Genomic DNA, 25,503 nt, shown 5'->3' with positions numbered 1-25,503 from the left:
CAATATAATTTACATCCAACCACTCGCCTTCGCTTTTTTCCGACACATCAATAATGGCTAACAGTAGACTTGTAGCCAAGAGAATTGGTGTGCATGCGCACGGGTGAATGTCTCCGCGTGTAAGAGTTACGAGAGAATGAGCGTGTTCGGGTTTATAGCCTATCTTGAGAGTGTATGAGATAGCGAGAGTGAAAAAAAAAAATAAAAAAAAAAAAAATATATATATATATATATATATATATATATATATATATATATATATATATATATATATATATATGTACACATGGCCACTAAACGACTGCGAGGGGACCCAAAGCCCAGCCCATCTGATGTTGTAGGTTTTACTACAGCTTTCGTGATGTCATGGCAAACGGGAGGGAGGAGGTAGGGGTGCAATGGCTCATGAGGGAAAGGGAAGTCAATATTACGTTTTCCCGCTGACAAAGGCAAATGACGACTTTCCTTTTTTTTTTACTTACAATCAAGTAACCTTTAGCGCCCTGATGTGGAGTCCTACGCATCCCTAGCAGCAACCGGAAAGATACATTAACCCACTGTCATTCCATCTGGATACTACCGGGCCAGTACTGTTACAGCTTTTTTGTCATTCGGTAAATGGCATCATTTAGGGCAAACTATTTGATAGCGTCATAGCGTACTGACTGCGACAGAAAATCGAAAACACCGAAGACCTTCTTGTGTGTCGGCTGAACAACGCTTCTGGAATTATCTGATTACTCAGGTACTTGTGTTTACATTTAAAACACTTCCATATGAGTATACATTTGGCCATTTTCCTTTCGTAGGAACATGTTTATTACTCTTAACTCCGAGCTCTGCACGAAAAGTGCACTAGCCTGTTTGGAGTTACAGTTTCCAGAACGGTTCTTTACCATTTAACCAGCACTACTGGAGTTTAAAGGTTGATTTATCCAGAGCATCCCATTACGAGATGCCCTACAATGGAGATCAAGGTTAAGGTTAAATGTGTTGGTCATGATAATGTAGCTTTTCTGAATGTCTTCGTGAAAATAAGATTTGTTGTAATTGTAGAAGTCTTGCCGATAGCATCTACCAAATACTAGTAGTTTAAGAAAACCACGCATTTTAAAGAAAGTAAATATTTTGAACATAAGAAAAACATTTGGTTTGAAAAGTACTTCCATACTTCTCTGAATAGCGTGGTCTAAGAAGGCAGGAGTGAAGAGTTTACATGGGGGAAAAGTGATAAATGTGGACTATGGCGATCCAAAGCGAGTGAGATGAGCTTGCGCACTTTTGGCGCAGAAAAGCACTTACGCGTTTGCGCAGCATACTCTTGATTTTAATCTAATTTTCCGACTAAATTGATTACTGTTTATGGGTCATTAAACATGTTCTTATAATCATGCTTTCTCTCGAATTGTTCATTGTTGCGTTTTTTGAATTTCCACTTCCTTTATATAGTAAATATAAATGTTATCATGCTATATTTAGCATTCAATCTTACGTTCAGCAATAAGTCACTGAAATAATCGCGTTTAAATAAGCACGCTGCTTTTTTGGGTTTTAGCGCGGCGCCAGAATTGAGAGTTACTTCCATATGGCCGTGTGTGATTAAGGTTGTAACAAGGGGCGTAGCACCGGACTCCCGGCCGTGCGCACGGATGGCGTTGAGGGAGAGAAGAGAGTGGGGGTTGGTGGCCATTTGATTTTCAGCAGCAGCAGCAGAATCTGAGTGGAGATGCTGTCCGTAAATGTCAATCGCCCCGGGTAGATGCGCAAAAGTCCTCAAACACAAACTGCTCTCTCTCTCTCTCTCTCTCTCTCTCTCTCTCACTCTCTCTCTCACTCTCTCTCTAAAATGTGATTTTGAGATTAAGCACAAGTGCACGTACGCTTCTCTTACTCTGGCATACAGAGTTTCGCCAGTGTTCTTTCTATACTGGATGAAGTGAAGTGTCATATCAAAACACCTGCAGCCAAGATGGTGGATGCGCTGGAGGCTCGAAAGGGATTTTTAGTCCGCTGGTGTTTGATCTCATAGTTGCAGTTATGAGAATGTTTAATAAAGTGTTACATAAAAAAAGCGTTGGTACAAGCCGTTGATTAATGTTTGTCTAATTATTCTCACTACAGCTCACAAGAAATGGCATCCGACCACCATTTCGCTGCATCTTACTTTGCTTTATGACCCATGTCTGTTAGTTTTGCTGTTGGCAATCTGTTTTCGTTACTTCTATTACTACTAATGATGGTCTACTGCTGTTGTTGCTGTTTGTACGTTTTTGCTGCCACTACAATGAACTGCCAGTATAACCTAACACGAGACTTTTATAAAGTGTTTATGTTTAGGGCCATTTAAGCGTCAGACCCTGTCATTCAGTAGAATATTTCTTTTTTTTTTTTTTTACAAAACTATTCTTTTATTGCCGTCGCCTCAGTACAAGTATTTTTATTTTTTTTTAATGATGCTCTCGGGGCAACTGGCACGACTAGACTTTCACAGAGTCTAAACTCAAACGAAAGACGTCAGCCTTAGGCGACACGGAAATTTGATAACTTCCTAATTCATAGGCAAAGCTATTTTATTTACAATTCGCTTATGTTTAAAATATTAGCAAAACAAATCAGACCACTGTGCTATCCCAGTGGACGTTAGTGGAAAAGGTGAAGTGAATTAAGACAGGAGGGTAGCAGGTGCTGGAGTGGGGGTGGCAAATGCGCATGAGCAGTAGAGCAGCTGGGCCAAAGTGTGCTGTTTTTATTCAGTGCACAGCACCGAGTTAAGGCTCTTGTTTATTAAGAACCGACCCTGGCTCCTTTTTTAAATATAGTACAACAGTGCTATTTATACAAACCCAGGAAGTTGAAACGCTTTTCACGTGCTATTTGTGCGTGGTTCAATTGATCGTCGACTTGCTGGTGTTGTCTATTTTGCTCTTAGTACTGCTTTGGAAATTCTAAATACACTGAAGTTTGCTTTATAGTATTTTAACAGGCATAACTAAACCGATATGGGTATAACGTTAAAACAATACATAAAGCATGATTTTTGGTTGTTTATTTATGAGAAATGGAAATATGATTTAAACGACCAAACTGTGCATTATTTAAGGAAATTAAAATATAAGAAAATAATGTCGACGTATTATGCTGTTAATAATTACTCATACATCCCCGAAGTTGATTGTTTTCCTTTAACCACAACAATGTACAAACAATTACGATTTAGTAAATATTAAACAAAGTTAAATTAAACAAAGTTACATTTAATTTACACTTAAATGTACATTTTCTCTAATTTACACTTATTTTACGTATCAACCCCTTCTTTTCAACTGCCTTGTGTGTATAATGTAGTTTACCTTCTCAAGGAAAAACCACAAAGCTAAAATCCTCTATCTTAAACATTTTCTTGTGGCTGTTACAAAGTGCTGTCACTTAAGACTCCTTTCATAAAAGTTAAAATAAAAAAATATTTGGTCAGAAAACATCTACAACTCAATGTAGGTAGTAAACTCTTTAACATAGATTACATGGACGGTCTAGAGGCCCTGTGTATTTAAAAAAAAAAATTTTTGCACTAGAAGCAATAACCTTTTATATAATATAATATAATATAATATAATATAATATAATATAATATAATATAATAATTTTTCCAAGAACCTTACAATAGCCTTCTTCTGTCACTTGTCCAAGATATCTTTATGTATAGCATCAAAGTGGGGTGCTGTATATTACAAGGGTGGACTTTTGAGATGAGAGTTTTACTAAAAACTTGAACCAGACTCTTTGAACACTTTTGAAGATGTTGTAAAAGACCTGTTTTGCTTTGGATTGACATACAAAGTTTTTTTTTTAAAGAAGCTGAATAATTTTACTGCAATTGGTGTGTAAAATCAGAAAATCAGACTTGCCATCTCCTAAAAATGTGGTGTGTTTCTCTTTGGAAAAGCTCTAACTGGTAAGCAATGACCTACATCTCTCCATTTCTGGTCATTGACTTTCTGCCGGTCCTCTTTTGCATTATTGCTGTTCTGCAGAGTTTTTAAAGTGCCACATCAGATCTGCCTGCTTTGTTTATTTTGTGCTTGCTGAGACAAGGGCAGATGTTATGGACATAGAGATTGAGAAGAAGAGAGGAATGGGCAGACTTGTTTAACAAACCACCCATTTACAAGAAATGAGTCTCTCTCTCTCTCTCTCTCTCTCTCTCTCTCTCTCTCTCTCTCTCTCTCTCTCTCTCTCTCTCTCACTCACTCACTCACTCTCTGTCAGAGGTGTGTTTTAGTGCCCAGACTGAAACAGATGGGAGCCCACAGTCAGGAAAAAGCAACAGATTGAGTGAAAGGAGGAGAGAGGAAGTTGTGATAGGATACAACAGAGAAGGGATAGACTATTAACAGCCCTGGTACATGGAAAGGTACAAAGTGTAAACATAAAAGCTGAGTAATAAAATCAGGAAGAACATAATATTTTGTAATTTTTTAAAAATCTATTTTCGCAAATATTATAATATTTTACCAATATTTATTTAATATGCAATAAATTCCTTCTAATAGTAGCTTAAAGAATAAATAAACCTATCCAAGAATTAAGCTTGACAAATCATTGGTTGACAGTGTTAAATGAACAGCAATATGAGCTGCAGTTTAAGTGTCTATACAATTGTGATATGTGTCTGATGATGAATAGGATTATCACTTTAACATGAATCTAGTGTGACAGCTTTTGTTCTTTTTTCATTGCCATTTTATTCCTTGAACTTGCATGTCAGTCCAGAACTGTGGCAAATGCTATTACCTTAATGAAAAAGAACATGAAGGAGGAAAAGCATGCAGATTTATGGGAGATTCATTATTTACTTTAGTTACTGCCTCCCACCCCCACATGCACACACACACACAGACACATACACAGCACACATACACATTTGATTGATTCTCATAGCTAACTGGCATTCAGCTGCATGTGCGTCTTCTCAGTCACATGACTTTGTAAATTGTGATATATGATTCTGTTTAATTATGCATCAGCAAAATGTATAGACACCCCAACTAACATTAGCAACCATCTGTTTCTAAAATATTCTGCTGCTTTTTTTCACACACTATTGCTTTTAAATGACTTTCCATTCATTTACTCTTTGTTCATCATTTTTAGAGATTACTCCTACTGTGTGTGTGTGTGTGTGTGTGTGTGTGTGTGTGTGTGTGTGTGTGTGTGTGTGTGTGTGTGTGAGCGGGGAGGGGGGTGTTTCTTGCACTTACTCTGGGGTGATGGGATGATCTGGCCCTTTTGCTGCTGAATCATTCCTTTTGGAATGGAATAACTGATATTTCATTGTGCTTAGTGTACTGTTTTTTCTCCCAGTGCTGATGCTGATACTTACCATTTCTTTCTTTCTCTCTTTCTTTCTTTCTTTCTTTCTTTCTTTCTTTCTTTCTTTCTTTCTTTCTTTTTTCTTTCTCACCTTCTTTACTTCTTTCTTTATCAGAAAATGAGTATCGGGGTGAGCTGGTGAATCAACGCTGGACACGAGGAGACAAGATCAGCCGCTGCCAGCCCTCTCTCAGACCACAGAATCGTGCACTCAAAGTAAGTCTTACCTACTATTGCTCTTTGTCATCAAAGTTAAGATGGGTGAGCCATTACTGTTTTATTTACTGAGGAGTGACAGCAGAATGTCAATACCAAGCAAAAGTTCGTAGATGTCACCTGTCCCATGCTCTCAAAAATTTAATTTCCTAAGCCTCCATGTATTACTTAAGAAGACTGTTGAGATTTTAAAGTGGTTCTGTCCTTCAGCAGTTTTTGTTTGCTCTGTTTACAAAGGTAGACTCTGCCTCTTGTTCTGCCTCCTTTGCTACTTTCATTTTCTCCCCCTCTTCTATACCACTTATGCTTAGATGTGTGTTTTTTCTTTATTCTTTTTAGAGCTGTCTGCTTTTTCCTCTGCTTTTTTGTATCAGTAAGAGGAGGGGTCATAAGGGAGGAAGGTGAGAGGGAGAGAGAGAGAGAGAGAGAGAGAGAGAGAGAGAGAGAGAGAGAGAGAGACTATAAGCACACTTGTTCTGTGGCCCAGTGAATGTGTTTTGTAAGCTTGTGATGATGAAGATTCACCTGACACCACATGCAGTGCTTTTAAAGACATCCAATTAGATAATGCCATATATGTGATAAAGAGGGCTTTAGCAGAATAAACACTTTAACCTAAAGAAATACAGAAATGCACACTCATTCCAATATAACACATATACAAAGGTACACATAGCATTATCAGTTTTATGAATCATTATAGTATCTGATAAGTATAAATATATATATAATTTTTCAAAAATCTGAGTTTTGTGGTATGTATTGTGGAATGAAAAGTATAGGTTTATAATTATATACATATACAGTATATATGCGCAGATACTACAATCTGACGTGCACATAGACAAACATAGTCCCACTACTTGTCAGTCAAGCCCCAAGTGTGCCCATTAAATGCACTCCTCCTCTGCCTATGATGGACAGGCATGATGGATCTCCTTGGTGACATCATTGGACTCCCGTAATTGTGTGTCTCTGTCTACAGGTAATTTTCAGGAACGTCAGTCTCCCTGTCACTCTGCCACTGTGGGTTTTGTGCTCTTCTTGTAAAAATGTGGAGGGGAATAAAAGGCTCATTTATTCACACCGGGGGAGGAGAGGTGACCTTCTTTGTGGAGCCATTGCCCCCAGCCAGCAATTTACATAGAGCTGTCAGCCTAGAGAGTGCAAGAAAAACCGGCCCAAAGCTGAGAGGGACAAAATTAATAATGCAGCACACAGCCTCAAGGGACGCACGATCCTCCCTATATTCTAGCTAATGAAAACCTATGGCTTTTCTGTAGACATCTAGCGGTGTGTCTTTCTTTCTCACTTCTGTCTTCTTTATCTTCTCTGCCTAATATATATTTAACAGTCAAAGATTGTAATTCAAAAGAAACAAACAACTATACATAATATGAACATACATTAAAAGGCCTTTGAAAGAGATCTAGGATATTCAGATGAAATGAACCAGGCTGACACATATAAATTTAATGAGGTGGAATTTAACAAAAAAAAGAAGAAGAAGAAGAAGAAGAAGAAGAAGAAGAAGAAGAAGAAGAAGAAGAAGAAGAATGTGAACTCTGGTGTACTTACCTATTTGAAAGAAACGTGCATGTAACTATGGTTACGCAAACATGAAAGCAATGCTGGCTCTATTAGTGCCTGCACGATTCATGTGTTGACTATCAGCCTGAGTGAGGGAGAAATGGACGAAAAGAGACCGAAGGAGAGAAAAAAAAAAACGCAGCACAGTATAATCATTAAGGAGAGAAGAATGGAGGGGACTCATTAGTCCCTGGCTAACGTGTTTTGGGGTAAGAGAGAAGTTTCAGAAACACAGGGAGGGTACACAGACCTCACTGCTAAATGACACAGACATAAACACATAAACAACCTTCAACACAATGCCCGGGTTTATATGAGCTGGGCTTTTTGAAGTGCTTAAGCAAACTTTTTCTCCCAGAACAGTTGTGTGTGTGAATCGCCAAGCTCGGTGTCGAAAAGCACAAAGCAGGCCTGTTGTGAGTGTGCGGTGAGAGCTGAGTGACTGTGAGAGAGGAAGAGAAGGCATTCGTCGCACCTGTACACCCGGATACAACCCCCAGCCCCCCTAATACACACACCCACACTCCACACATGTGCACACATACAAACACAATCAACTTTTTATCCCTTCCCCACACCCAAATCACACACAACATCCTCATTATCCCATACTCTCAAAAGTCAGTGATCAGCAGGAAGAGAGGGTGAAGGGGGAAGAAAGAGCAAAAGAAAAAGGGGCCAAGTGAAAGAGAAACTCTTGTGTTAAACTCTAGTGTGCTTCTGCCAGGTTTGGAGGCTTTTCCAACAAAGTGTCTAAGTGTAGTGGGAGTGGGGTTCAGGGAGGGTCAATGGGTGGGAGATGTAGGGCATTTGCATGGATTCCATTTGATTTTGAGCACAGCCGGGTAATCAGGGCTAATGGCACTATTGAGCCTTAAAAACAGCCAATAGATTTAGCGTGAGCTCATTCTACTGTGTATGTGTGTTTTAGTGTGAAACAGGGTTCGACACCTGCTCCTTTGTGCCAAATAGCACAGTGCTGTGATGGGGCGCACATATACTCTGAGAAAAGAATTACAGTGATTTGGAGTGACTGTGTTTGTATTATTGTTAGCCCTATGCTTATGTTCACTATTATAATAACCACTCAAGCCTCACATGGGGCCTCAGTCATAAATGGGCTTTTCCTAAAGATACAGCGTACTCCCCCAAGCGCACCATCCAATCATATTGATTGTTCAGGTGCAGTAAATTATATGGTGATGAAATGATGGAGAGAAAGAAAACGTGATCACAGGGTGTGTGTGTTTTGTTTTTTTTGCTTTCATTTTTATTTGCTGCATTTTCATGTTCTCTTTCTACATGTCTCTTTCTGGGAGAAAAGGTGAGGGGTGCACTGTTCTGAGATCATTTAATAACAGTTTAGGATGAATTTGAGCAAAAAAAAAATCGAAAATCCTTGTACTGTGTGTTCAGTTGTGTGCTGAAACACAGTCTATTACTGTGAAGCTGTTCATTTGGATTTGTGACTGTATTTGTACTTTGTATTTCTTCTTTGCCTGAGGAATACAGTTTTGACTCTGCCCTCTCCCTCTGTTACAGATGAGTTTGGACATTGACGATAAGCGTGCATGCACACGGTCCAAGGGAGGAAGAAGTAAGTCTGTCTGTCCTTCTGTCTGTCTTTCTCTTTCTCTTACTTACTCACTTTATTTTTTTTTCTTTCTGTCTGTGTAGAGTCATCATTTCTGCTGGTCAGCAAAGCATTACTTTTGTTGTTCAGCAAAGAATCGGTTTTCATTCGCACTCAGACAGATCTGCTTGTGCTTGCTGACCTTCTAGCCTTTTTTTCTTTTCTTTTATAAGAAGCACAGTCTGATTAGAGCACAGCTTGGAGCTAATTGTGTTTTATTAAACAAATTATAAATAAAGTGTATAATCAAACATACACAACATCAGTTAGAAATTTAAATATTATAAACAATAATAGAACTACATATTTCAGGACTTCTACTGTTTTGAAGATGTATTGTTGTCAAGCTCTAGAATTCAGATTTTTTTTTTCCTAATGTGTTTTAGATTTATTTTAGTCTGTCCCTATTTGTTTACTATAAGTGCTGCACTCAAAAGTATTGATTTAATATGCTAAGCTTATTGCTTACTGCAGTTTAGCTTTAGTCCTAATTCTACAGCAGCAATTAATCACAGACTTGTGCTGAAGGCTGCATATAGCTGCACTTTTTTATTCCTCATCAACTCTGTATTTTTTGGCTGAATCAGTTGTTCTTGGCATATGTGTTTGTATGTGTGTGTATTTACATGGCCATGTCTGTTTTGCCTGATAATGCAGTCATATATGCTGCTGCATGTGCCCTCCAAGGATTTCATTGTGTTTGTGATTTATTGATTGTCATTTTCTGCAATTATTTGGGTTTTGCTTCTTCTGCTTGTTTTTTTACGCTCTATATTGAATCTTTTTTTTCTGCAGCTCCCACCGAGATTATAGTTCCAGAGCTGAGGTAAGATGGATTTCCTCTTCGTAGACAAATGTGCCAAAATTCTACCATTGTGGCCAATCATTTTTAAGTTGCATGTTTTAAGCTGCACGTTTTATATTGCAAACCACTAACACGGTTTTTGATGTGGGATAAGACAGTTTAGAGAGGGTTGCATGATCTTGTGCAATTGGTCACAAGTGTCTACACTGCACCTCAGATTAGATCCTCAAGTTTCTTTACATGATCATAAATCAAATTATGCTATTCCTTTACATAGCCTCCTACTCGGAATTGACTGATTAACCTGCTTTTCATGCATATGTATGAATGCTGATTATCATTTTGCACGACATACATAAATGAAACTGCTGTAGATCCATGGCCTTTTCTCATGTTCTCGCTTGTGCAGGTCATGTCATGTACTCAGTCAATTCATTGTTTGGAAGATTTAGGTGAATGTAATGTGGAAGGCTACAGTATAACTGACCTCACTAAATCCCTAAATATAGCAGGACCAAAAGGACAATAATCATCATCATCATCATCATCATCATTTGAGCCTAAAACTGAATTCTTACTCCATTTAGCTGCCCCACTCCAGGATGCAATGGTTCTGGTCATATCAGTGGCAGATATGCACGACACAGAAGGTATGACAGATTGATTACCCAATAGGTCTTTTGTAAGTTTATAATTCTCTATAGACCCTTTCTTCTAGTCCTTTTTGGGCCCTTTCCTTGCACTTACTTGCAACCTTGTATAAGCATCCTTCAATATAACCATCCTGTCATATTTGTCAGGTTTATTTTGTAACACTTATTATCCTTCTGACTTTCACTGTAGCAGCCTCACTCATTTTCACTTTTTATTCATTTTTTTGTTTTCTAGGTATCTCTCTCTTGCTCTCTCTCTTTCACTTTCTCTCAGTACTCACCTTCTGAAACCTCTTGGCCTTTAATTAAGACATGTCTCCAGCTTGTTGTAAACGTATTACTGTTGTTTTTATTTACACATAGTTATGGACATTATTTTTGAAGCTTCATGTTTATAGATCTCACAGAGTCTTGCATTAGTACAGTAGCTACATTTTCTAGCTGGGGGTTTTAGTGAATTTTTGGTTGTGGCATGATATTTTCCACTTAAACGATTACGATATATAATTGGTTTGTGCTATCACAGCGCCCTCCAAAGGCACTGTGTCATTTGTTTCTATACCTTTCATTTCATTTGCTCTCACGGTGTGGCAATGCACGGCACGGGGTATGATTTCATAATTGCCTTTGGTCCATTAGCATGAGTTTTTTTGGCATGGTTTTATAATCACGTTTTCTCTGATTTCTTTTTCTGTTTCCCTTTACCATAGTACAATGAGTTGCCCCATAGCCAGAAAGAGGAGGCTACAGGAGGAGTCAGAGCAGAATCACTCACCCTCCAAGAGGAAGTGCCACCCACTGAAGTTGGCATTAGATGGATGCTTTAATGCAGAGAGTGATGGAAGCAGCGAGGAGATGGAGGTGAAGGAAGAGGACGAGGAAGAAGAGAGTGAATCTCATCAGCAGTATGGCAATGAAGAACACCCAGAGGAAGAAGAAAAGGAACCTAGGAGCAGCAGCTCCAATAAGGGAGAAACAGGTGATAAGGGTGAGGGTTTAAAGTGCAACAGCCATAAACCACATTTTGCTGGCAACCAGAGACTGTAGTCTTGAAATACAGCAGATCAACTCAAACCTGACAGTAGAAAGTAAAAAGTTACTAATTAATAATACATTGTTTATTAGCAAATACATCTTTCTGATTATTTATGTTTCTCCCATAGAGGAGTGCATGGTCATTGAGGCATCCTGCACAAAGAAGGCTAAATCTGAAGAAACTGATCTTTCCAATTATGAGCATATAGTAGCCAACTCTCTACTGCACCTCAGCAGTCACAATAACTATACCACATCTCTACAACAACAACATTCTGTAGCCATAGAGGTAAAGGGGGATAGTTCAACCAGAACAGAAGAGGAGGAAAACAATGAGGGAACCAAAGATGAAAAAAAAGATGAAAGCCAGACAACAGCTCAGACACCCACAATGAATAGAACAAATGAGAAAGCAGAGAATGAGATTGTGAAGGAGGAACAGAATGGAAGGCAGGAAGAGTCAGACCACCAGTATTTCACAGAAGAGATCAGTAAACATTTTTCAGAGAATGACAATAAACCACATGTAGAGAAAACCTGCAGGGAGGAGTATGACAAAGAAGAAAATGTGAAAGATCACAAGTTAGAGCAGTATTACCTCTCTGACCCATCTGTGAATGATGCAACTCAGGGCTCCCAAAAAGAGGACTACATTACCCACAAACCCCCTTCACCACAGAGCTGCTTGTCCAACCCCATGATTATTGAGGTGCGGTCTGAGGAATCAGAGAAGGATGATGAAAATGAGGATGAAGAGGACGAGCAATCAATGATGGCTGATGAGTCAGAGATGTATGACATGATGCGGGGAAACCTGAGGCTTTTAGAGCAGGCTATTGCTCTCAAAGCCCAGCAGGTCAAAGGGAACAGAGAGTTCATGCCCATCTCTGAACATCATCGCTATTTCCCTTTAGATGATCGCCCCACGAAGCACATGGACCTGCTTCGCAAGAGTTACTTTTGCAAAGGTACATAAACATGTAAAAGCACAAAAAAGCTGAGGTTGAGGAACTGTCAGAACCGGAATTCACAAATAACTATGCTGACTGTACTGGTATTTCAACATTAGGGTTTTTATTTTGGCCCTGGGGGCATAGTGGTAGGGTTTATATTAAAAATAAATAAATAAATAAATAAATAAATAAATAAATAAATAAATAAATAAATAGGGTTTATTTAGGCCTGGCCCACATTTGGTTTAAATCCAGATACACATGTAGTGACTCAAAACACACACACACACACACACACACACACACACACACACACACACACACACACACACACACACACACACACACATTAAGCCTGGATAAATAAGCTGAAAAGTAGACATACACTTGCTTACATAGACCAGATCCTGGAGACTTTTAATGGGATAGCTATAAAGTGTAAACAGGTCAAATGAATTTGCTTCCAAAGATACACTGAAGCTGTAGTATGTGATTACTGGAGAAAGCACTTAAAGCAGAAGAGAGACTGAGAGGGGGAGGGTGCTTGTAATTAGATTGGTTTTGCATTTGTTTGTTCTTTTATTGGTTTGTTTGTGGTTGTGTCTTGGCACTCTGCCCAGTTCTCACATCACTTCAGTTACTGAGCACACTCAGTCAGGTTCTGCACATCCCATATAACAGCCTTGCTTATACTCTGTCCAGTTTTAATTAGAAGTTGCATGTCTTGTTAGCATTTCAACATTCAATTACGGAACCACTGGGGCATAAGCAAAGTCCTCTCAGTCTTTCTCTCTCCCTTCCTTTTTGCCTCTCATTTATACAGCCTTGAATTTATTGTCTCTGAGACATCATTTGCACAATGTGTACTTCCCCAAGATAAACCTTCCCAATGGTAAAGTGAGTTTAATGATGCCCATTTTTCAGACCATACTCCAAAATGCCATACTGCAAACCAATGTCCATCCAACACATGTAATGGCCATCATTATCACTCTAAATCCACTTCAGTGACCCCTGTATAACGTTAAGAGGTGTGAGTGTTTACAGACATACCTTCATAGATTTTTTTCTATGTACTAATGCTGCATTGTGTTTCTTATTAAACAATTATGTTTATACATATCTTTATATTGTGATTGTGTGGAAACAAGGTTCGAACTGACAGGTTGTTTGACCTCCGCTTTGCAGAAAGTTCCAGGTCAGAGAAAAGAGAGGTTAAATGCCCTACCCCAGGCTGTGATGGCACAGGTCATGTGACTGGACTGTACCCTCATCACCGCAGTTTGTCTGGCTGTCCTCACAAAGACAGGATCCCCCCAGAGAGTGAGTTAGTCTTACACACAAACACACACACACACACACACACACACAGTCTAGTGTAGTAGATAGTATAGTTTTACTATCTTTGTGAGAACAATTCATTCTTTAATATTTAAGACTAAAACATAGGTAATGGGGTTTATTGTCAACATGTAGGCCCAATTTGTAAATGAAAATCAGAAATCACTGATTTTCATCAGCTCATTAGTCAGTTAATTGAGAGGCACTTGCATAGATAAGGCACAATATCAGGATGTGGGGAGATGTCTGGATATCGTTAAATATTCTCTGAGGTTATTGCATAATTTAATATCTGGCTGAATACATTCATATTCATATGAATTCATATATTTTGTCACAATTAAGAAAGTAACATTTTTGCAAAATATTGAATTTTTGCTCAATTAGTAAAGTAGCTCATCTTAATCTGATCTCAGCTAAATCTGATCTTTATAACCAGTATACATGTAAATAAAAGAATACTTTATAAAAGACATCCATATCTCTAAATCAATAAAATAAAACAAAATAACAAATAATATATAATGTATAAATGTATAAATGTAAAAAGAAAGTCTTTAGTATTTTTTTTCCTTTACTCTTATGGAGGATAATTAGTTTGCTGAATACTTTATTGACTCAATATACCTGCATAAACCTTAATTTACATTAGATTTTAAAGGATAAAGTGGGAAGAGTGTTAATCAAATGACATACAAGTAAGATTGATTGGTGTGAGCTTGCATCTGTGCAGCTGAAACTGATTTATTATTTGTGCATTTATCATTCTTTTTGCTAAAATTTGCAATTGTTTCTTAAAAACTATGATCAATAAGAACAAACACACCAGATGCGCTTTATATAACTATGCCTTATGTAACAGTTTGCACACCTAATATTATAATATATCAAATATTTGAAATATTTTTAAGGATGTAGGGAAACTATACTCACTTCTACTGTTTTATACAGTAGATGCAAAATGTTCAGTTGGCACTGCTTGTTTCAGTCAGTCTAAAAGAAGTCCAAATGTACAGTATAATCTGGTAATGTATCAAAACATTCAAAATTCAAGATTTAGGTCATCCTTTCCTGACTTCTTTTGGTAAAATTAAATTAATGTATATTTTAATATCCTCAAGGGGTTTTACATCCTAGGTTATTTAAGGTCTGTTTTTATTTAATGGATGTTATACATATTAATTTCATTGTACTTTTTTCGTGAATGGTTAACAATCACTGCAAAATGACATAAATTTGTCATTATAAATAATTTAATTGAACAATTATTGATAATTGACATTAATTTAATTACTTTGACATGATTTTTTTTAAGAATGTGTTTATATTTGGTTTGGCTCTCTTTGTGTGTGCAGTCCTAGCCATGCATGAGAATGTGCTGAAGTGCCCTACGCCTGGTTGCACAGGACAGGGCCATGTCAACAGTAACCGCAACACGCACCGCAGGTACAGCATCTCCTATTAGTCACACTACTGCACCTCCCATTAGTGATGCAGATGCTCACATATGCTCACATACATTTTCCTTGCTCATACTGACACGTAATGTGCACTTAGTTTATCTGGATGTCCAATCGCTGCTGCTGAGAAGCTATCCAAGACCCATGACAAGCAGACGCTATTGCAGCCAATGACAGAGCAACCCAAAGTCAGCCCAAACCCAGAGAGAGCACTCAGGTAAGTCCATGGCTTTAAATACATTTTTGTATTTTCACTCATTCCTGTTTTACATGGGTGAGTCAGACAAATAGGATTTTCAGATTTTAGCAGTGTTCTTTCTGGTCATAAGAAAATTCTACACAACATACACAACACAGAAGATGCAGATAACATACTTTCAATCTATAGAATACATTTTATAATGTAATAATGTTATAAAATCAATAGAGATGCTGGGAATCATTGAAACAACGTGACAGATAAAACCACCTGCCACAGTTGTTTAACATACATAGCTGTCAATCAAAGGACAAAAATTCACTTGCCCTTGATTGGTGAATTCTTTGTTCAACCTTAACCCTCCCTTCCTGCCCTTCTAATAGAGAACAGCCTAGTCTATCATACCAAGTTCACAAAGCAGCCCCATAGCACTAATTATGCAGCAGATAAGCTAATTAATGGACTTACAGGGCATGGAGTATGAGAAAAATAATTAGTTTCTTCCAGGAAAGGATGTCTGTTGTCAGAAAGCAATGCAGATTCCTGTCTCAATAGACTTTTCTTATTAGTACAGTTATGTTTTGAATGAGCATCAGTGTAATGCAGGAGCCCATTAGGAAGACACAGAGAGGTCATAAAAGAGATGTGCATATGTCACCTTGCTCTAATGGGAATGTACTGGCTTAAACTCAAGGCTATACTGGTTAACACTGCTATTCCAAATATACACTCACCAAGTACTTTATTAGGAACACCTCTGCGCCTACACTTTCATCCAAGTATCTAATCATATGGGCCAGCTTCAGGAAATGTTCACATCAACCATCAAAATGTGGAGAAAAGTGATTTGTTATATTGTTCTTGCCAGCTAGGCTGGTTTGAGTTTTGCTATTGCTGTCTCTGATTCAAAGTTTTCTTCATGCAATTATTATTTTATAATTTTTTGTTTGGTCTGTGATATTAATACACAGACACACACACACATAGACCCACACATATCATTTTAGACATTTTTTTGCATTGCTCCTAAAAGATTTAGGTTCAGAACTCACTGGACACAATGAAGACTTTTCAAAGCTCATGAAATCCATACGCTACAAAATGCAATTGTGCCCAGAGGTGATAAGTCACAGTTTAATCCAACTCTTTTGTCTGCTTTGATGATTTTTGAATTAATGCATAAGAGACATGGATTAAATTGAATTAAAAATAAATGCCTGAAGTAATATACATATACAAAACCCTAATTCAATGCCCACACACACAGCGGAATTGTGAAACTTTGTAAAAGAATTGTATGGAAAATACCTTTACTCATATACTAAACAATAAATGGGCAAAACTCTTAACAATTTGTAATGAAAACTTTAAACCTCTTAATATATTTTATTTTATAACTTGCATTAATCATGCAGTTACTCACTTTCTCTCCTTCTAGACCCATGTGTTTTGTGAAGCAGCTTGAGATGCCACAGTGTGGCAGCTATAGAACTACCAGCATGGTTTCCAACACACCCCGTGCTAACCTGGCTAAAGAGTTGGAGAAGTACTCTAAGGTCTCCTTTGATTATGCAAGCTTTGATGTCCAGGTGTTTGGCAAACGTATGCTCACCCCACAGATGCTCACCAGTGAAACCTCACCCAAAACTTTCAAATGTAACTAAATGCAAGTTAAATGTCAAAGAAAATATTGTCCAAAATGTAGAGATTGTTGTAAGAAATGTAATTAATGTGTCTCCTTTGTTTATCCATAGCCAAACCTCCATTACCCAGGACCTCACCCCCTAGTCCTAGCATACAAAGCACCTATGGAAAGAGCTCATGTGGACCCCATGATTACTCCCATGATGCTGAAGCTGCACACATGGCTGCAACAGCCATTCTAAACCTTTCTACTCGGTGCTGGGAAAAGCCTGAGAACCTCAGCACCAAACACCAGGATAAGGTACAGGGTGCATACATTGATTTCAAATCTATTTCAGCAACATAAATGTCAATACTGTAAATCCACAGAGAAAACTGACTACACTGGCATTCAGACAAGAAATGAATGAGTGTGTCCTTTCATTTTCATACACAATTTTATATCTCTCGGGCAGAAGTGCAAAGGTTTGTGAATGTGTTACATTGTGGAACTGTGGCAAAATTGCCCTTCAGCATAAAGCAGTTTCATAAATATATCATGAGCTGGAGTGATATGCTTCCTAAGGCCAACCGCTGTTGAGGCCTAGTTGCATCACCTCTTCTTCTCTTATTTTATTCATTCTCTTTCCCTTCATTTTTGCCATGCATTGCTGTTATTGCATTGAGCTTTCCATGGATAGCGCTGGCAGCTCTTCTGTTTATTATTCCCACCAGTCTAATGAGAGGATGAAGGAAGTCCAATGATTTTGTATAGTCAAAAAGACTAATGCAACTCTCCAAATATTTTTCCCTTTATTTACTTCCATCATCTCCTATATCTTTTTTAAGCCTACTGCCTTCTAAACAGAGTAAGTACTTCATCATTTCTGTCGATTTACTGCCATGTTTTTAGTGGGGGAGGATAAAAGGGGAAGATTAATGGGCAGAGATGCCTAGTGACTTGCCTATAATCAGAGTACTGCTGCTCTGGGATCAGCTGACTTTCTTGCTCTTTAACACTGAGTCACCAAACACTCTGCACTGTTTATACACACTTAGATCAAAACACACTCTATGTAGCTGTACAATAATATGTTCTGATGCAAATAATTCCTGAATTCATTTACATGAAGAGTGTATGGATAAGGAGCAGTACATTATGCAGTATAATATTATTTATTGTATTTAACCCTACATTTTGCTGTATCAAGTAACACTTTATCATAAAGTTATTGTGTAACTATGTTTTAGAACATGGAGATCGAGGTGGATGAGAATGGCACTCTAGATTTAAGTATGAAGAAGCCCATTAAGAAAGAGGGAAGTCCACTTAACACAAGCCCAGGCATGCGATCCCCTGCACTCTCTTCATCATCCTCATCATCCGGGCACCATGGCAACACTACCATATCACCCCACTTACAGGCCTACAAGCAGGAGTGGGAGGGACCTCTAGATTATACCAAACCTAATCGGCAAAGGGAGGAGGAGCCAGATGAGGTAAGACTGCAAGCTTTTTGCACACAATCAAGTTGTATCATATAGGACAGACTAGTTTTCTCTAGTCTAACATTTTAAGGACAGCAAAACTCTATTAAAACATAATATATTTTTTCAGATTTCAACTGAAAATGATTAACAATGATCAAACCAACTAATTGATCATTAAAGGAAATTCAAACAAATGTATATATAGTAAATGATTGTACTAAAATCTAGCCTTTTGTCTGTTCTAAAGGGTGAGCTCTTAAAATTCATTAATTGTTTTAATTGAGAGAGTGTGTGTGTGTGTGTGTGTGTGTGTGTGTGTGTGTGTGTGTGTGTGTGTACTTGCATCTAAAGATGGATCATACAGCCCAGTCCTTTGTTTCCTCTGATGCTGAGGACTGTGACATGGCACAGGAGAGCAAAGAGGGCAGGAAGTATCCTGGTGAGGTCACAACCCCCGGCTTCAAAGTCAAGTTCCAGCCCAGGGAGTGCAAGAAAGAGCTCCTTATGTGAGTGGCATTCACAGACTCATATACAGTCACATATATTCAGAATTATTTGGACAGTGACACAATTGTTGTAATTTAGCCTATTTACACCAGTACAGTGTCAGCAACGCAGGGGTAAAAACAGACCGAAATGCAGGATAGCGTAAAAATAAACAGATTTATTAACAAAAAACATGAAACAGGGACACAGACTAGGACACACGATAACAGAGGATGACATGAAACAAGGATTCCGTGCTGCCATAGGCAATGCGGCACAGTTAAATACATGACAAAATTAACCACATAAGGAACAGGTGTGCAGAGGCGGGGAGGAAGAGACAAGGGCGGGGCAGACACAAACATAAACAAAAGCACGTGGCCAAAATCCGGGCTGAGTCCTGACATACAGTGTATTTGAATGGAATGTAAGATGTAATTAAAGTGCAATCATTTAAAGGGATTTAAAAAGTATTACATTAATGATTCAGGAATTACAGTCATTTTTCCACAGGCTCAAAACAAATTTGGACAATTGACTGATAAGCAGTTTCCTGTTTCTTCATTATTCATAACAGATTAAAAAGATAAAATGTCTGAAGTTGATACTTGATAAACTCTCCACATGCTGTCCAAAGAAGTGTTGATGCAAGAAAAGGAGTCCATCGTTAGACTGAAAAAATCAAAATATCAGAGGGATAGCATAAACCAAAAGGATGGTGCTTCACATTATAAAGCACAAACTGTAAAAGCAACCCATAAGTTTCTCATGGCAAATTAATGGAATGCTTCTAAATGTCTGAGTCAGTCACCTGACCTCAACCCAACTGAGCATGCTGTCTAATTATTGAAAAAAAAAATCTAAAAGCAGAAAGGCCCACAAATAAGCAGCAACTAAAGGCTGGCAAAACATATCAAGGGAAAAGCCTTAGCATTTGGTGATGTCCATTCATTCTAAACTTTAGAAAGTCATTGACTGCAGATGATTTGCTGCCATTTGTTAAATATAATTCTTATATTTATAATATGAGTTTGTCTGATTACTTTTCTGGTGATAAAAATAGAGGCACAATGTTATAAATGCCCATAAGGCCTAATGTTTTCATTTAAAATTTTGTTAAACACTTTCAAGTAAATCTGGAAGCTGTGAATCACATTTTGATTGCTTCATTTCAACCCACTGTGGTGTTGTACCAAAGCAAAACTGATTGCAAGTTGCAAGTTGAAGCAAGGCCATCTGAATTTTGTTATTTGTATGCCTACTAAGCGTTCATTCTTAATTTGCATAAAGTGTTTTCTGTACTCAGCATTGCTCTTCTGTTCTACTCTGTATAGGTGTCCCACTCCTGGCTGTGATGGCAGTGGCCACATCACTGGAAACTATGCATCCCATCGAAGGTAGGGCACTGACAGCAACCCTTCTTTCCTCTGTTTCTGCTTTCTGCTTCCTCCACCACATAGCAAGGCTGCTTAGAATCTCCTGATATTCTGCAAAAATTATGAGAATTCTAATGAGTGAGAGCAGATTAGTTGGCATTTTTACACAGTAACATTGTCCCTCTCCCTAACCTTCTGTGATTTCTGATGCATTTGTCATCATTTGACCATGTTGTCTAAGCAATGCATTTGGGCTTTAGTAGCTTTTTTATACCTGTAGTTTAGCTCACAAAACAATCATCGTTCACTATGAGGAAAATACAGAAGTAGACCTTTCTTGCCTCTTTGCTGCTTGATTTCTGTTTCTGGTACTGATGTGGGATATTCTGGGTCCTTTCTCTGTCTTGCATCCCGCTCCTTGTTTTCTTCCACCTGTCTGTGTCTCAGTCTGTCTGGGTGCCCTCTTGCTGATAAGAGTCTCCGCTCCCTCATGGCAGCACATGCACCTGAACTCAAGTATGTGTTATAGCACTGTTTCCTCTATATCTCTATGCTAAACTACTAAATACATTTTACAGCTTTTTCAATTTGCTGTAAAATTAACTTCTTATCCCACTTGTCCTGGTTCTCCTATAATAATTAATAATAATTACTCATAATTTCTCCTATCTACATGTTTGCATGCAGATTTATAACAAGCGTTAGAATTTTAGCAGCCTTTCCTATATTATTGAGTTCATGTATAAATGTTTCATGTATGTTTGTGCTAATAGTGCTAATAGTGTTTGCGCTAATAATGCCTGTACTGTTATTATCCATGCTAACCATAGTGTTCTATTAATAATGCTTGTCCATTGACCTTACTCATCTAGGTGCCCAACCCCAGGATGTGATGGTTCTGGGCACATCACTGGTAACTACGCCTCACATCGAAGGTATGGCTCGTCCAACTCCACATACATAAACACACATTTTCTTTTACACTAATATATACATAAACATGGCAGGACAGAGAAGCTCAGTGTAGCTGTAGATAGGACTCATACACTCTCACATACACTCTATATGGAAATGAGACCCTCCCCTGTTGCTTTTGAATGGGTAATGAAAATGAATCCACTGACCTGTAATGTGATATTGTCTTATCTTAGTTAATGGCCAGTATTTGGCTGGTGTGGCTTTGTGCCTCATCTCTTAATGGGCTTCACACTTTCTGTTTTCAGTTTGTCTGGGTGTCCTCGTGCCAAGAAAGGTGGAATCAAAACAACACCTACCAAGGAAGACAAAGAAGACTCCGAACTCTTAAAGTTCGTACCACGTAGAAAGATTTTTACAATACTACACTATTGTATTGTCTCAGTTATGGAACAGTGTTTTACCTGGAAATTTAATACCTGTATCGAAGACATAAATATCGCTCACATTTGAATTATACCACGTCACAGACTTTTTAACTGACCGTCATTTCACTGTGGTGCACTACAGTTTAATGTAGTTCAGAAAGCTTTCTCAAACATGTTTACACTATTTTATTTATTTTTTTTGCTTCTGTTGCACTAATTTGTATGGAAACTACAGTGTTTAGTGGTCAAGGGTGCAAAAATATATTTAAAAATTGTAATCTTTGATTCATGAATATGCAATTGATCACTATTACAATTTAAGATTCAAAGTTACGTTATGATAAAAAATGTTGAAATATTTTCCTGTTGAAATATTTTCCTGTTAAATTTTCAATCCCTTCAGTTTTATCTCCATTTTTTTTCATCCATCCCTCAATATTCTCTTTCTTAAAATGTGTCATTCTCCCAGGTGCCCAGTACCAGGCTGTGACAGTCTGGGTCATATTAGTGGGAAGTATGCCACCCACCGCAGTGCATATGGGTGCCCACTGGCTGCACGGCGCCAGAAGGAAGGCATGCTGAATGGCTCCCCTTTCTCCTGGAAGGCCTTCAAAACGGAGGGGCCCACCTGCCCTACACCAGGCTGTGATGGATCAGGCCATGCCAATGGCAGCTTCCTTACTCATCGCAGGTATAGTCCTAAACAGGTATTCTGAAAAGCTGCTAGTTGTGGATTGCATGAGACAGTGTGGACTGTCCGCTATTTCATAGAAAATTTGTAGTTATTTGTATTTTAGATATTTAGACAACATTTATAAAAGCCAGCAGAACTATGGGTTGTTTTTATGTGAAGAATTTTTATTGTTTAAAGTGAATTTTTATCATTTGATGTTCTTTGACCTCTAGTCTCTCCGGCTGTCCCAGAGCCTCGCTGGCTAAAAAGAAAGCAAAGTTTACTGGGGAGGACTACATAAACACCAAGTTCAAGGCCAGCGACGGTGAGAGCAGTGTACTCATTTATCGCCCCCTTCACTGATCGGTTATTCTTTATATATCCTAATTTATATATTCTACTTTAGTTCTAGATAATGATGAAGACATTAAGCAACTCAATAAAGAAATCAGTGACCTCAGTGAGTCCAACAACGAAATGGAAGCAGATATGGTCAACCTCCAAACACAGGTTAGCCATCATTCAGAATTGTTCATTCAAAATAGCACATATGACAGCCATGTCCTGCATAATCATGTAATTATGTCAATACAGCCAAAGACCTGCCCTCAAATTTCTGATATGACTTAAAACACAGCCAACGGTTTCATATAAGAGATGATTTTTTTAGCTAGATTCCTCACAATACTCAAACTCACTGAGAGTTACCAGCTGAGGTAGTGCACTACAGAGCATAATAGGGAAGCATTTCTCCTTCACCGAGTTTCTGAACTTTATTCACACACAAGACTATAATAAAGCAGAAATGACCACATTATAGTACTCTAACTAAAATACTAGGAAAATGGTTTGTTTTTGTGACAATGTAGTAATAAGTAAATGTACATTCATTTTTACAATAAAGTTTTATTCTCCACTTGCATTATAAAAATAATTATACCATATCCCAAAGGTCATGCTACAGTTAATTATACCACACTGGATAGTAAGTAAGTAATGGTGTCTATATTATTAAGACATCTTAGCATACACAATGTTATTTGATATTTATAAACTGTTTCTTGTGTAGGACTTGTCTCTCAGTCTCAAGATCTGTGCATTGGAATAGCATGCAGCATAACCCAAATTATAAGATTTTCTTTCTCTATTGTATTTTTTATGAAAGAGGGTGAAAATTCTAAATTCAAACAACCAGTAGCTGTAACAAAACAGTACAGTATAGCTGTAACGCAACATTTATTGCGAATGAAAAAGTAACAATATAGCTAAACACCCAAATAGTCAAAATAATCCTGTACCAAAATATACCCAACAGAATGGCTGATGCTGGGCAAGGCAGATTTAATGGCGAGTCTATTGGCCTGGGTGCCCCAACGTTGGCCCAGAAGATGTGAACTGAACAATATTTGCCTCATTTAGTGGTAATATATTTGTTTCTCATTTTTACTCAGATCTCATCAATGGAGAGGAACCTGAAAAACATTGAGCAGGAAAATAAGATAATTGAGGAGCAGAATGAAGCACTGTTCATGGAGCTGTCAGGACTCAGTCAAGCGCTGATACGTAGCCTGGCCAATATCCGTCTGCCCCATATGGTGAGTTTTTAGGCACACACAAACACACACACACACAGCATGATTTGTTTAACAGTGTAACTCTGTTTAATAATTAATGTCTGTAATTGATTCTCATTCGTTTTTTAATGAATTCATAATACCAGCATGCAGTTTATGTTGTAACACCGCAAATAAATATGGCTCATTGTTACAAATCCACACCCATATTAATGGACAATAAACTACACTCAACAATGTTCACACACAAATTCAAACACAAACAGAATGTTTTGCATCATGGCTCAAATTTCCTTTTTCACAGCAGGAACCAATCACAGAGCAGAATTTTGAAAACTATGTGAGTACTCTGACTGACATGTACACCAATAAAGACTGCTACCAGAACCCCGAGAACAAGGCCCTGCTGGAGACCATCAACCAGGCAGTGAAAGGCATTAAGGTGTGACCTGAGGCATCGTCCGGTAGAGGCATAAAAGAGAAATGTGTGTAGAAGCAAAGAAAATACATGCAAATGGTTCACACAAAATGGGCATTCAGGTGTTTTTGAATTATTACAGCCTTCAACCCAGGGAGCATTCTGTGAAAAGAAAAAAGAAATATGTATATAATATTTATGTTCCAAAATCCACAAGCGCTGCAGGATTAGAAGCAAAGGATGAAAAGACCACAACCAAATCCTTTTTGTTTGACCAGAGGGGGAAAAAAGAGAAGCTTGTATTTGCCTATTTTTGCCTATTAAAGGTGTGTTTTGCATGTCTTTGAGAGTGAAGCTGAGGATAAAGAAAAGAAGGTGCACTTCAGCATTAACAAGAGCCAAACAATTTGGATGAAATTGTCTTTGTATTGTGTATGAGGGACTACTGGCCCTTTATCACAGCAGATGCAGCACTTCCTGTAGTGAATCACCACAGCTTCAGGTCATTGAGGCCCATTGTACCTGTTCTAGACAAGCTCATGTGCACATTCTACTTAAAGAGAGAACACACTGTGGGCCTTTAAGCTGTGTGTTATTCATATCAGATACCATCTGGTTAACACTACAGTGTAACCGTTAAACAACATGCCTCCAAAATTCAGCCGTTATATTTATAAATATATATTTTATTATTAGTTCTAGATAAACATTTATGTTTTAATACTTTAAATACCTGTAGATTGCAGAAACAGTAGTTCATTCTCATTCATTTGCATTATTTATTGATAGAGTAATATAATGTATTGCTACTTAGTTAAATCCAGTTGTATCTGTTATATTTATCAACAATGAATTGCACTTCGTTTCAATTAACAGCTTATATTTAGGTTTCATTATCAATGTTTTATAAATTATTAAGACATTAATTTGTTATGTACACTTCCCTTAATATATGTAACATTAATTTATTTATGTATTTATGTTTTTTTATTGTTTAGTTTTTTATTTATTTAAACATGCATCCTGCATTGAAAATACTACTATGAAACAATGCAGCATACCCCTTCCATCTTCAAATGAACACGGATATAAGAAAATAAGAAAAACTTTTACAACTATTTTCCTTTTTTTATACCTAATTTTCTTTTGACAATAGATTTTTAAAACTTTTTTAAGTGAAAATATTTTGAACTGACAAGGTTTTTTATAATTAAATAAGGCTGTCATTTTCTTTTCCATTATAGATATTTTTTTCAAAATCCTG

At 37.7% G+C, this 25,503-nt stretch overlaps 1 protein-coding gene across 1 annotated transcript; it reads left to right on the top strand.

Annotated features, from left to right (window-relative positions):
• Window positions 1-568: 568 nt before the first annotated feature.
• Window positions 569-25,497, top strand: myt1b (myelin transcription factor 1b). Its single transcript, XM_060893844.1, has 23 exons — window positions 569-745; window positions 5,486-5,586; window positions 8,719-8,773; window positions 9,605-9,635; window positions 10,202-10,264; window positions 10,978-11,246; window positions 11,431-12,270; window positions 13,444-13,578; window positions 14,952-15,042; window positions 15,154-15,273; window positions 16,694-16,911; window positions 17,010-17,200; window positions 18,130-18,378; window positions 18,721-18,875; window positions 20,190-20,252; window positions 20,679-20,747; window positions 21,104-21,166; window positions 21,455-21,538; window positions 22,044-22,265; window positions 22,481-22,572; window positions 22,654-22,757; window positions 23,699-23,842; window positions 24,126-25,497. The coding sequence occupies exons 3-23, from the start codon at window positions 8,719-8,721 to the stop codon at window positions 24,267-24,269; spliced, it is 3,402 nt and encodes a 1,133-aa protein (XP_060749827.1). The 5' UTR covers window positions 569-745; window positions 5,486-5,586; the 3' UTR covers window positions 24,270-25,497.
• The last annotated feature ends 6 nt before the right edge of the window (window positions 25,498-25,503 follow it).

The sequence above is a fragment of the Tachysurus vachellii genome, chromosome 19 (assembly GCF_030014155.1).
Source record: "Tachysurus vachellii isolate PV-2020 chromosome 19, HZAU_Pvac_v1, whole genome shotgun sequence".
NCBI classification, from domain to species: domain Eukaryota; kingdom Metazoa; phylum Chordata; class Actinopteri; order Siluriformes; family Bagridae; genus Tachysurus; species Tachysurus vachellii.
This window is presented reverse-complemented; position numbering and strand designations above follow the sequence as displayed.

What these genes read in the sequence shown, in the direction of transcription:
- myt1b (XM_060893844.1), top strand. Translation starts at nt 8,719, where the DNA reads ATGAGTTTGGACATTGACGATAAGCGTGCATGCACACGGTCCAAGGGA. An exon ending in CTCCAATAAGGGAGAAACAG is followed by an intron (nt 11,247 to 11,430) that starts GTGATAAGGGTG and finishes TTTCTCCCATAG; the next exon opens with AGGAGTGCATGGTCATTGAG. An exon ending in CTCACCCAAAACTTTCAAAT is followed by an intron (nt 16,912 to 17,009) that starts GTAACTAAATGC and finishes GTTTATCCATAG; the next exon opens with CCAAACCTCCATTACCCAGG.